This window comes from Prionailurus viverrinus, chromosome B3 (assembly GCF_022837055.1).
Source record: "Prionailurus viverrinus isolate Anna chromosome B3, UM_Priviv_1.0, whole genome shotgun sequence".
Classification (NCBI taxonomy): Eukaryota; Metazoa; Chordata; class Mammalia; order Carnivora; family Felidae; genus Prionailurus; species Prionailurus viverrinus.
Window position 1 is genome coordinate 57,354,941 of NC_062566.1, and position 14,406 is coordinate 57,369,346.

Below are 14,406 nucleotides of genomic sequence, written 5' to 3' on the forward strand. Positions count from 1 at the left end.
TGTATATATATATATATATATATATATATATATATATATACACCACATCTTCTTTATCTATTCATCTATTAATGGACATTTGGGCTCTTTCCATACTTTGGCTATTGTTGATAGTGCTGCTACAAACATTGGGGTGCATGTGTTGGAGAAGGGAATAAAGTACACCAAAGATGGCCAATGGGGCTAAAACAAACTCTGGTCTCTAGCTTAGAGACCTCTCCTCTGGGTTCTTCTTCCTTTGTTTGCTGCGCGCGCAAAACCCCCCACAGATATGGAAGCTGACAACTATAAATTACCCTCCCCACTTGCATTTGGCACTCAGATCTTTGGAGAAACAGTCTCCTCTGAGCCCCCCGGTGTTAAGTAAATCTCTGATCCACCAAGATCTCCAAATGCTGCCGCTTGGTTTTTCCACCAGTGTTCCAACTTGGTTCTGTAACAGATGTGCCCCTTCAAAAAAGCATATCTGTATCCCTTGGATAAATACCTAGTAGTGCCATTGCTGGGTCATAGGGTAGTTCTATTTTTAATCTTTTGAGGAACCTCCATACTGTTTTCCAGAGTGGCTGCACCAGTGTGCATTCCCAACAGGCAGTCTTTTTTTAAGTGATATGTAACAACACAGCCAACAAGCAATTCCCACTAAAAACTTTCTTGCAGAGTTTAGCTGGTTTGTACTATCCCCTGTAGTCAACCTAAACTGCATGATTTAACATCGAGGAATATTTTTCATCATGGGATTATTTCAGAAAAAGTTTTTTTTTTAATGTTTTTATTTATTTTTGAGACAGAGAGAGACAGAGCATGAGCAGGGGAGGGGCAGAGAGGGAGACACAGAATCTGAAGCAGGCTCCAGGCTCTGAGCTGCCAGCACAGGGCCTGACGCGGGGCTTGAACTCACAGACTGTGAGATCATGACCTGAGCCGAAGTTGGATGCTTAACCGACTGAGCCACCCAGGAGCCCACAGAAAAAGTATTATGTGACAAAGAGTCAATATTAAAATTGCTCAAAACAGAGGCTATTTTTCAAGCAAACTTTTACTAAAGTATAACATACCTACAGAAAAGAGCACAAATCACAAGTATTTGGCATGATGACTCTTACCAAGTAAAGATTATAACCACTACCCAAATCATGAAATGGTTTATGATCTGTACCCAAACACCTCCTTCATGCTCCTTTGGTCTCTATCTGCTCCCCTCCACAAAGGGTAATCACTATCCTGACTTCTAACACCATAGATTAGATCAATACAGAAGATATTTAAACAAAAGAAATCATCTTTGTATTCAGGTGCTGATCAGGCTCTCATCTTGACCTGACCTACAAAGGACCACTTCAAGACCCCTTACAGGACAGATGCCATTTCAGGAAGATCAATTTTAACAGCAGTGGTAGAAACATTTGACCTAAAATAACGGCCTCTGAAGAAAATGAGATTTGTGAGGTTACGGTATATTTTTACATTCTATGAAATATCCATCTGGAAGGTGATCCATGTAAAAAAGTCTACAGGAAAATTCCAAAAATCAATTTGGTAAATACTGTTTATAATACTCCCTTCTTGAAGAGGCCCAATTCACTTAAGCATATTAAAGATGCCAGGAAAACCCATAAAAAAGAAGCCTGTTAAACCTTGTTTACCCAGCTTTGTACAGTTCATTTATTAAAAAAAAATTTTTTTTAAACATTTATTCATTTCCTGAGAGAGAGTCAGAGTGTGAGTAGGGCAGGGGCAGAGAAAGAGGAAGACACAGAATCCAAAGCAAGCTCCAGGCTCTGAGCTGTCAGCACAGAGCCGCACACAGAACTCAAACTTACGAACTGTGAGATCATGACCTGAGTTGAAGTCAGATGCTCAACCAACTGAGCCACCCAAGTACCCTGTATTTATTTTTTTAATGCTTATTTTTGAGAGAGAGAAAAAGAGAGAGACAGACAGAGCAGGAAAGGGGGAGGGGTAGAGAGAAAGGGAGACACAGAATCTGAAGCAGGCTCCAGGCCCTGAGCTGTCAGCACAGAGCCCGATGTGGGGCTCGAACACATGAACCGTAAGATCGTGACCTGAGCCCAAGTCAGACGCTTAACCAACTGAGCCACTCAGGCGCCCCAAGCTTTGCACAGTTTAGTCGATAATTATGTTTCTTCTTTTTATCCAACACCTATTGGCAGACCAAGGAACTGGTATTCTATAAAACATACTTTGGGGCAAATCTCTGAAAGCACTTTGCAGAAGCTCAATTCCTAACCAAAGCCTTCCAAAGTTTCTGCTTTATGTTCCCACTGGGACTGACACTACAAAAGAATACAAATGCTGTGGATGATACATGGTATAGCTTCTGACTCTACTGAATTTAGCTTCAGGTCCCAGACATGGGAGCATCATGGAAGAGGAAAGTAAAGAAAATGTAGAAAGGAAAATATTTCTGCCAAAAGCCTTCTTAAGAAAGTAGATCCTGTTCTAGGGAACAAAAGATTGGTCACTTGCATTTGGCTGAGTACCCTGAAAAAGTCAAGACAGAACTTGAGCTGGGTTTGGCAGTGAAGGCTAGAAAGAACTAAATTATGTTATACTACAGAAGATTTTAGAGTCTAGCAGGTATTCTCTAAGGCTAGAGGGAGTAAAAGAGAAGATGGGGCTGGGGAAGAGGGTAGACAATCTAAGGGATGGCCAGAGGCGGAGATGGTAGTGTCAGGAAGCATAGCCAGAGCAATGTCCTGATAGTAGGTGGGTCCAAAAAATGGTTTACATACAATATGCTATTGGTTTACTGTGTAGTACAATAGGGTAATTTCCTCTTATACTCAAGGCTTGGGATAATCCCATATTTTGATTCACACCACATGGAGATCAAAGCACAAATTTAAGACCTAGGGCTTTGTAAAACTGAGTACAAAAAATCAGTTAGATCTAGGTAACTAGGAAATAAAAAAAATATCGTATCACTTTCTACCACCTCTTCCCCAACCAAGAATGTGTAAAACCAGCACTGAGAACAGTACCCAGCACATCACTGACAGTCAATAAATACCTATCAGATGAGTAAATTAGTTCACTGGCTTTCCATAGAGTATGAAATGGTGTTTTAGCAATTGAGGAAATCTTACCAAGATTTAAAAAAAATTTTTTTAACCTTTATTTATTTATTTTTTCTTTTTTTTTTTTTTCAACGTTCATTCATTTCCGGGACAGAGAGAGACAGAGCATGAACTGGGGAGGGGCAGAGAGAGAGGGAGACACAGAATCTGAAACAGGCTCCAGGCTCTGAGCCATCAGCACAGAGCCTGACGCGGGGCTTGAACTCACGAACCGCGAGATCATGACCTGAGCCGAAGTCGGACACTTAACCGACTGAGCCACCCAGGCGCCCCAAATCTTACCAAGATTTTAATGAGTAGGTAACACTAGTTGACACCTGCAAAATTTTCACCCTAAGAAGAAACAACTCCTTTTATGAAAGTCTTTCCATTGTTTTCCTGCAAATAATGAAAGTGATCAAAACACACATCAACATTTACAGATCACTCAGTTTCCACAAAGAAGGACTCAAAATGCATGTGAATTCTATAACTTTACGTAGTGGTTAAATCTGAATTTATGAGGAAGATGTAAACCTAAACTCAAGCAAATTATTCAAGTATTAGAACGGAAAGAAAAAAAGGATTTTAGTCTGATTTATTTTTTTTAAGTATGTGTATATATTTAAAGTTTGTTTATTTACTTTTGAGACAGAGAGAGGGGGAGACAGAGAGAGAGAGAGAAAGAGAGAGAGAGAGAGAGAGAGAGAGAGAGAGAGAATATCCCAAGTAGGCTCCGAGCTAGCAGCGCAGACAGCCTGATGTGGGGCTGGAAACCATGAATTAGGAGACCATGACCCAAGCCAAAACCAGGAGTTGGATGCCCACCTGACTGAACCACCCAGGCAGCCCCTGATGTATTTTTTCTTTTTTTTTTTTTTTAATTTTTTTTTTTCCACGTTTTTATTTATTTTTGGGACAGAGAGAGACAGAGCATGAACGGGGGAGGGGCAGAGAGAGAGGGAGACACAGAATCGGAAACAGGCTCCAGGCTCCGAGCCATCAGCCCAGAGCCTGACGCGGGGCTCGAACTCCCGGACCGTGAGATCGTGACCTGGCTGAAGTCGGAAGCTTAACCGACTGCGCCACCCAGGCGCCCCCCTGATGTATTTTTTCAAGTACAAATGTACATAGTCTCTTCAACCAATGGTGCTAGGATAAGTAGACATCCACATGCAAAAAGCTAAAGTTTGACTTTTACTTCACACCACACACACACACACACACACACACACACACACACACACGATAACTCAAAATGAATCAAAGACCTAAACAGAAGAGCAAAACTATACAACTCCTAGAAAAAAACACAGAGGTAAATGTTGATGACCTTGAATTTGACAATGGTTTCTTAGAAAGGATACCAAAAGTACATGGACCAAAAAAGAAATTAGATAGGTTAGACTTCATCAAAATTTAAAACTTTTGTGCTTCAAAGAATACTACAAAGACAATGAAAAGATAAGCCACAGAATAGGAGAAAATATTTGTAAATCATATATTTGATACGGGTCTAGTGTCTGCAATACAGGAAGAACTCTTGGAAATCAATAACAACAAAAGACAAACCAATTAAAAAATTGGCAAAGGACTTGAAAAGGCATTTCTCCAAAGAAGACATGCAAACAGGGTTGGGGGGGTGGGCAAATGGGTGATGGGCATTAAGGAGAGCATTTGATGGGATGAGCACTAGGTGTTATATGTGAGTGATGAATCACTGGCTTCTGTTTCTGAAACCAATACATTGTTAACTAACCTGAATTTAACTTAATTAATTAATTAAAAAACAAAAAAGGTCAACCATGAAAAGATGTTCCTTATCAATAGCCAGCAGGGAAATGCAAATCAAAACCACAACGATAAATCATTCATACCCACGAGGATCACTAGAATTAAAAGACAGATAGTAAGTGTTGGTGAGGATGTGGAGAAGTTTGAACACTCAATACATTGCAGGTAGGAATGTAAAACAGTGCAGCCTCTGTGGAAAACAATTTGGTGTTCTTCAATAAATTAAGCACAAAATTAGCATATGACCTTCAATATTACTCCTAGGTGTAAACCCCATGAGAATTAAAATATATATTCACACAAAATGTTCACAGTAGCACTATTCATAACAGTCAAAATGTGTGAAAAACCTAAATGTCCATCAACGTATCAACGGATAAACAAAATGTAACATATGCATATAATGGAATATTAGTCAGCCATAAAAAGAAATGAAATATCAATACATGCTGTATTATTTAACCTTGAAAACACCAAGTTAAATGAAAGAAGCCAGTCACAGAAAGCCACATATTGTATGATTCCATTTATATGGAATGTCTACAGAGAAAACAATAGATTAGTGGTTGTCCCTAGAATAGAAAGTGACAGATTAGGGGTGCCTACGTGGCTCACTCAGTTAATCATCTGACTTTGGCTCAGGCCATGATCTCGTGGTTCATGGGTTCAAGCTCTGCATCGGGCTCTGGGCTGACAGCTCAGAGCCTGGAGCCTGCTTCAGGTTCTGTGTCTCTCTCTCTCACTGCCTCTCCCCAGCTTGCCCTTGTCTCTCTCTCTTTCAAAAATAAACAAGCATTGGGGCGCCTGGGTGGCGCAGTCGGTTAAGCGTCCGACTTCAGCCAGGTCACGATCTCGCGGTCCGGGAGTTCGAGCCCCGCGTCAGGCTCTGGGCTGATGGCTCAGAGCCTGGAGCCCGTTTCCGATTCTGTGTCTCCCTCTCTCTCTGCCCCTCCCCCGTTCATGCTCTGTCTCTCTCTGTCCCAAAAATAAATAAACGTTGAAAAAATAAATAAATAAACAAGCATTAAAAAATATTAAAAAAAAAAAAGTGAGTGCTTAATGGGTATAAGGTTTCCATCTGAGGTGATGAAAATGTTCTGGAACTAGATAGTAGTAATGGTTATACAACATTATGAATCCAGTTAAGGCCACTGAATTGTGCACTTTAAAATGGTAAATTTTTTATTATGTGTATTTGCCTCAATAAAAAAAAAAAAGAAAAAGCACCCAGTGTGGTCTTTGCACATGGTAGATATTCCATAGTTGCTGACTTTAATGACTAAAAAGCATGATTTGAGTCAATCCCAGCTTCTAGTGATGTTGCCCTACACAAACACAGCTCTATGGATTTATCACAATTCTCTAGCTATTCTGTCCAAGGATTATGTACAAAGGCTTAACAACTATATTTCTTCCCCATTTATACTACATCCCACAATTGTGCTAGAAGTCTTCCAAAGAAGTCTCAAACTACTTCTTGCTTACTGTCAGCCACTAGAAAAGCTACTAGCTTTTGGTTAGTCAAAGCTATGCTTGCTATTGAGAGTTAGGTTGGGGGCTAATGGTACCAAGATATTTCATTGGACTATGATAGGATGATTACAAATATGAAGTGGTACAACACCACATTACTCTGAAATCATATACTTAACTCTAGACAGGAGTTTCTCAACTTGGGCATGTTTTATATTTAAGAAGAATAATTCTTTGTCATGGGAGGGTCTATCATGTCTGTTGCATGACATTTAACAGCATTTCTGGCCTCTATACACCAGACATCAACAGCAAGCCCTAGTCATGACAATCAAAAATGTCTCCAGACATTTTATCACCCAGGGGCAAAAGACCCTCAGCTGAGAACCACTGGTCTAAAAAGTATTTTTTTAAATGTTTATCCATTTGAGAGAGAGAGAGAGAGAGAGAGAGAGAGAGAGAGAGACACACACAAAGCAAGAGCGAGTGGGGGAGGGGCAGAGAGAGAGAGCGGGACACAGAATCTGAAGCAGGCTCCAGGCTCTGAGCTGTCAGCACAGAGCCCGATGTGGGGCTCGAACTCATGAACTGTGAGATCATGACCTGAGCTGAAGTCAGACATCTAACCAACTGAGCCACCCAGGAGCCCGGAGAACCACTGCTCTAGACTGAAACATTGAACATCTTCTCTAACATTAATATAAATAAACTGATGTATCCTAGGGTTATAGGGTTGGATTGGGAAATGAGAAGAGAGGACAAAACAATCTAGACCACCCAGGTGGTTCCTAGGAGCAGCATGAAGGCTGGCTGCCCAAATCAACAAAAGTTAAGAATAAAGCAACAAGCACCTACTGATAAATGTAAAGCCACTGTTCTGCTTATTTAACTCCCTTGTGAATCGATGGTGCCCAAAGACAGTGAAGAACTTGTCCCTCCTATCTGCACTCTGGATGCCTATTACCTCTGCCCTGTTCAGACATTGCCCCAAAATAAAGAGGAAATACAGACAGAACTGCCTACCTGAGAGTCCCATTCTCTCCTTTGTCCAGGCTGGTGAATCGGCTGTAGAGGCGGGTGATCTGACTGTGGGAAACTAAAGAAGACAAAATTAGTCTTAGTTGGAGAAGTCACCCTCCACTCAAACTCAACTCGAGTGTGGACCTTCAGAAACCAACTGCCTTTCTGGTTCTAGTGCACCATATACTCCAAAGAGAGTAAATGGGGATATGTCTCAACTGTAACTCATTTCTAGTGTCAAAACAGGAATTTTAAAAGCTAACAAGAGAATGGAGTTTTAAAGTACATAAATCAAGAGCAAAATAGACTCTCAGGAATGAAGCCTAGTCTTCATTAGGACTATATATTAAATGTCAGGTGGTTACGATTTAACAAAACAAAGCCAAATTTAGTTTAAAAGGAAACTGTGGGGTGCCTGGGTGGCTCAGTTGATTTCTGCTCAAGTCATGATCTCATGGTTGTGGGATCAAGCCTTGTATTGGGCTCTGCGCTGACAGCCCCAAGCCTACTTGGGATTCTCTCTAAGATAAAACAAAAAGAACAACAACAAAAAAGAAACTGTGAAACTTTCACCTTTTCACCTGACTCAGAGACTATGAAAACACATGGTTTGATTAAAAACACATACCTATTAATCAGTATGATGTTTTGGGCTGGCAATGCCAGGTCGGTAATTTGTACTGAATTGAAGACTGGGGCAGATTCTGTTTTTATTTTTTTTTTGTTTTAGTTTATTAACGATTTTATTTTTAAATAATCTTTACACCCAGTGTGGGGCTTGAACTCACAACCGCATGATCAAGAGGTGCATGCTCCACAGACTGAGCCAGCTGAGCACCCTGGGACAGATTCTATTTTTAAAATCTGGTTTGCTCCTGCACAAAGCATTAGCAACTTTCTTTTCCCTCAGGACTGACATTTAGGTAAAAGACCACAGGGTCAGGTCAGCCTCTTTTCTGTGCTTGCAAGAGCTCCACTGAGTTTCCAGTAAAGGAATGGGCTCTGAGAAAGCAAATTAGGCAATCTGTAAAAAGTTCAGCTTATCATCATACGACATCTACAAGGACGCTATTGTGTTCGTCATTTTTTAACTCAAGCACGAGCTGGCAATTAAAATGAGGTAATAACTGCAGGTACACAGTAAGAATTTGAAAATGCCAATAGGAATTTCTGGGAAATAGTTTTGTTTCCTGGCTGATGGGAGGTAGCAGGGGAAAAATAGGTAAGAGTTATCAAAGGAGAAAAGAAAAGAGCCAAAAAGGGTGTGGCAAGTGTGGACTTTGTCCTAGGTTGTGCTTATTAAAGGGGTGACTGGAGGAGTTCTGATAGTAGTCCTCCTCCCCCCAGCTCAACAATATCTGCTTGCAGTTTAAGGAACAATGGGACAAAGCAAACCGGGGCACAGCGGGAGAAGCAGGAAATGAGTGGCCTAGAGCTAGGATGAGAGGACACACTAGGGGCAGCTTGAATTCTTCAGCATCAGGTTTCACCCAAACTGGGCTCTCGGGTAATAGCTCTCTAGAGACCAGAAAAAGAGAATCAATCCCAGCCAGCGCAGAGCCAGCAGAGGTCCAAGCACTGAGGAAGCGGCTGTGGACCTCCTGCCAGCCGGTGCTTTCTGGTGGGGGTCAGGCTGACACCCTGATTCCGTTCGTGGCACCACTGTCCACCAGTGAGGGGCGAGCAAAAGGGGCTGTCAGGAGAACTAACCTCATCCCGGAGAGGAAAGTGTTTGGCAAAGTGTCTGGCATAGGGTAAGCACTCCAGGTTAAGCACTATCATCATCATCCTCACGTCATGAACCTGAAAGTACAGTATTGCTGTTGCACTAATTCATCTCTACCTCTCTCCTGACTCTGGCAGCCACAGCCATTTTCTTCAGGAACCTGACCTGTTTACCCGGGCTCTGGCCGCGGGCCTCAGAGGTTGCTCTGGAACTGAAGTTCCCTTTAAGTTTAACAAAAACAAGTCAGCTGAAGAATGACTAACTTTCCTCAAAGATTTTTTAAAGAACAAAACTTGTTCACAATCCCAACACCGTTTTCATTTCTTTATATACCATCTAATATCAGCCACTTGTACACTTTACTAGTTGTAATAACTTTTCATTTATTAACTCATAATTTTTCTATATTGCTTTAGAGTCCTTTTTAAGAACTGCAGAATACCTAGTCCACTGGATCAGTTTTTAGTACTAAGAGTACTATATATTTCAAACTACTTTCCTTAAACAAGGAAAATATTCAATTGTATTTCTTTTTGTACTAGTTTTTTTTAAGATTTTATTTTTGAGTAATCTCTATACCCAACGTGTGTCTCAAACTCACAACCCCAAGATCAAGAGTCACATGCTATTCAGACTGAGCCAGCCAAGTACCCCTTTTTTTAATTTGAGAAAATAATCCGCACACATTATCATAAAAATGGAAACAGTATAAAAGTGTACACAATGAAAAGTCTCCGTTCTCACAACCAAGTTCCCCAGTCTTCCTTGCTAGAAGCAAACACTATTACCAATTTTTTGTAAATCCTTCTTGAAATTCCATGTATGTATATGTAAGTATGTATAGCTATTAACACAATCTTAAAACTGGCAGTAATGTTGTCATCTAGTCTAACTCCTTCACCTAACAAATGAGCTATCAGACATCTTTCCAACATAGATCATCTCAAAGAACTGAGCATTGAAACCTTTTAAAGTAGGATTTTGAGGGGCACATGGGTTGCTACGTCGGTTTAAGCATCTGACTTCGGCCCAGGTCATGATCTCATAGTTCATGGGTTTGAGCCCTGAGTAGAGCTCTGTGCTGACAGCTCAGAGCCTGAAGTCTGCTTCAGATTCTGTGTCTTCCTCTCTCTCTCTGCCCCTCTTTTGCTCACATTCTGTTTCTCTCTCTTTCTCTCAAATATAAACAAACACTAAAAAAAAAAGAAAAGTGTAATATTGAAAATTCCCTTAGTAAGTTTTGGTATGGTATTACATCCCATATTTCAGAAAAAAAGATCAGTTTATGGCTGGTTCCTTAAAAATATGGAACATTTCATGAATTTTCGTCTACCATAAAACTGTTATCTTCCAGGAGAAATGTATCTGTATAGAAATCAGTGGAGAAATGAACAGCCAAATATCAACTTCTAACATAACTCAGTATGGTCAGATCACAATCTGTCTCCTAAACTTCAGAAGTAATGTTTATTAACAAGAAGAAGAAGAAGAAGAAGGAAGAGGAGGAGGAGGAGGGGGAGAGAGAGGAGGTGGGGGTGGGGGGGTGGGGATAGCAAACTTTAATTTAGGTGCTAAATCCACCATGACACAGAATATAAAGCGATGTCCAAGGTGTAGAGCTCAGAGCAACTTCAAGAAGCAGAAAGTTATTGGAACTGCCACAAACGAAGGCATGACAAGTTTCCAGGAACTATTTTCAACAGAAGGCACTAGGCTAATAGGACAGGTGTCCCAAACCTGCACCAATTCTTGGTAACCCAAAGGAAGTCTCTGGAGTTGATCTCTCAGAAAAGCCTGTGTACATGGTCATGTCTTGAATGAAGCTGTATTTTTCTCTACTAATGGGCATTAATTATTTTATGTTGTTGAAAAATTACTTGAAAGACCCTGCCAATCTTCCTGACTACAAACCTATCTATCATTGCTGCCTCATGCTTAAAGGAGGAAGGCATTTCAGAGACAGGCCAAGCACTAGGCAGGAGACAGAGGGAAGAATAAAATGAAAAGGGAATAAGAAAAGTATTTTTTCCTTGCCTTTATCCTAAATTGTAATGCAGAAGAACAGACTGATAACCTAGGTAAAGCATTCTAGTGCAACTAAAGGTAACTCCAGATGAAAGATTGAGAAGTTTAAGTCTGAACTCCAACCATTCCTTCTGAACACTCCACACTCCAACACTTTCCATTTCCCCTGACCAGAGGACTTCAAGAGGTGGCCTACTCTCTAAGGAAACCTGAAGATTAAAAGAGACTTAAAAGGCATTAAAAAAACAAAACAAAAACCTCTACCTTATAATTGGGGAAATTTGAATATGGACTAAATGGTAGATAATATAAAATTGTTGTCAATTTTTCTTAGGTATGATATAGTACTGAGGTTACATAGGAAAAAAAAATCCCTAACCTCAGGAGATGCATGCAGAAATATTTAGCAGTGAGGAGTAATATCTGCCTTTCAAATGGTTCACCAAAAAAACCCCAAACAAACAAAAAAACAAAAAAAGAAAACCCACAAAAAAAAACCCCATAAATACATATATATGTATATACATATACATTTATTTATACTTATTTATTTATTTAATGTTACTGTTGAATTGAGGTGGAAGGTATATGGATGTTCATTACACTACTGTTTAAGTTGGTTGGGGCAAATACAGAGCTTTACAAATTACTGAACCTCAAACCAGCTAAAAGTGTTAGTTATATGTGCATTTCAATTTCAATAGGAACCAGAAGATAGCACCTTCAGGCGACAAGGCTTGGCAGGTGAGGGCCATGAAGAGGTCTTGCATCCTTAGACGGCAACGGCATGAAGTTGAATTTTCACTTAGATTCTAGCCCAGGAAATTATTCTCAAGCAATTGCCTTCGTCATGCTGTGCTCTTTGTCCATACAGAAAAACCTACCAGTACACCTTTTCAAACAAAGAAAACCTCACCAGCCTCCACACCTTCCCCATACCACATGACACATACTGGAACTAGAGACTAAAATGACTGTGGGGTGCCTGGGTGGCTCAATCAGTTAAGTGTCCAACTCTTGATTTCAGTTGAGGTTGAGCCCCACATCTGGCTCCACACTGAGCATGGAATCTGTTTAGATCCTCTTTCTCTCCCTCTGACCCTCTCCCTTGCTTGAGCGCATGCACTTGCTCTCTCTCTCCCTAAAATTAATTAATGTGCATTCATTACTACTCCATTGGTATGAATTGTTTCCACAGATAAGTGGCTATTTTTAAAAGATGGTTTCAAGCAATCCACAGCCAGTTTATTGCTACTGTTAAAAGAACTAAGTGTGCAGATTACAGAAACTCCCAAAACCCTTGTGACTTTCCCCCATGACAAGTTTTATTCAACTGAGTTTTAATTTATGAAAATGTGGAACTGTGAAAGAAGGTAACAGAACAAAAAAATATATAGCAAATGTTTTATGACAACACAAAATGCTTTATTCTTCTTTAATTTTTATTTATTTTATAAAGCTTTATTTATTTAAGTGATCTCTATACCCAACGTGGGGCTCAAACTCACGACCCCAAGATCAAGAGCCAGATGGTCTACAGACTGAGCCAGCCAGGTACCCCCCAACACAAAATGGTTTAAAGTTTTTTTTTTTAAGTCAGTACTTTGTTGTTGTTGATTTATTTTGAGAGACAGAGTGAATGGGTAAGCCACAGAGAAAGAGGGAGAGAGAGAGAATCCCAGGTAGGCTCTGAGCTGTCAGGTTCTGAGCTGTCAGCCAGATGTGGAGCTTGAATTCGAGAACCATGAGATTATGACCTGAGCCAAAACCAAGAGCTGGTCACTGAACCTACTGAGCCCCCCACAGGTGCCCCTAAAGATGTTATTGTCGTTGTTTTTTTAATATTTATTTTTGAGAGAGAGAGAGAGAGAGAGAGAGAGAGAGAGAGAGAGAGAGTATGAGCGTGGGAGGGGCAGGGAGGGGCAGAGAGGGGAGGGCAGAGGATCCCAAGTGGGCTCCACACTGACAGTAGACAGCTCTAGGCAGGGCTCGAACTCACAAACCTCGAGATCATGACCTCAGCCGAAGTCACATGCTCAACAGACTGAGCCACCTATGGGCCCCATAAATGTTTTACACGGTGTTTTGTTTTGTTTTTTTAATTTTTTTTTCAACGTTTATTTATTTTTGGGACAGAGAGAGACAGAGCATGAACGGGGGAGGGGCAGAGAGAGAGGGAGACACAGAATCGGAAACAGGCTCCAGGCTCTGAGCCATCAGCCCAGAGCCTGACGCGGGGCTCGAACTCCCGGACCGCGAGATCGTGACCTGGCTGAAGTCGGACGCTTAACCGACTGCGCCACCCAGGCGCCCCTTACACGGTGTTTTTTAAACTGTTAGAAACGTCAAGATTTCTATTCCTTTAAAAGTTTTATTTCTATAGAGTTGAGAAAATAACATCTGTACTCGATTCCTAGACCGATGTCCCCTGAAAATAGGAAATGTATACAATGCTATCACCTCCCCACTTACATAGTTCTAGACATAGTTTTATACTAGCACATGCAAATATTTTCCCAATAAGATGATTCTTATCTACAGTTCAAAATAACAGCTGACACTCACCTGGTAATTCAATTATCAGGCACTATTCTAAGTAGTTTACATAATTTATTTCATTTAGTCCTCAGAGGAATCCTATAAAGTAGGTACTATTATTCTCATTTGAAGCTGACAAAACTGAAGCTAACAGGTAATTCTTATCTAGAATTAGTTTGCCAGACATTTAAGAGATTAAATTTCAAATACCGGCTAAACCAGTTACACTTGAATTCTAATCAATTTAGACTTCTGGAAAATTATGTTTAAATATAATCATTAATTCCAATGCAAACCTTTCATATTGAATATAAAGTCAGTTTTCCTCAGTTATGCTACATTTTCTTACTGGCAAAGGAAGTAGTGAAATGCCTTACCACTTGTCCTTAACTTGAAAGTGTTTCTGATTGATAGTTCCTCAAACTCTTAATGGAACAAGAAGCAGACAAAAATTGGACAAATTCCACTTCTCCACTTCACCCTCAGGTATCTGTTTTTAGTCATCTAAACCTTTTGCATCATGCTAAAATTACTGCTTTAAAAATCAACTCCGCTGTTAGATACTAACCAGATAAACTGATGGCTCAACTCCCAGGGCAGAGGAATGACTCTGTAGCAGGCTGAGGGACAATGCTCTTGGAAGCCACCCAAAATGCCCTAGGTTAATTTACCTAAATCTAATCCGTTCATGCATTCATCAGGGCCCAATTCCTGTCCTCCCCAAGACCAGCCCACAGACTCGTCTTCTCT

General features: G+C 40.6%; 1 protein-coding gene across 3 annotated transcripts in view; it reads right to left on the reverse strand.

The window, feature by feature from the left end:
* The window catches only part of CHP1 (calcineurin like EF-hand protein 1), a 47,505-nt gene that overhangs the window by 30,136 nt on the left and 2,963 nt on the right, over positions 1 to 14,406 (reverse strand). For all 3 annotated transcript variants that reach the window (XM_047862698.1, XM_047862701.1, XM_047862699.1), the window contains one exon: positions 7,371 to 7,443. In XM_047862698.1, coding sequence (XP_047718654.1) covers positions 7,371 to 7,443 — 73 coding nt within the window. The remainder of the gene's footprint in view (positions 1 to 7,370; positions 7,444 to 14,406) is intronic.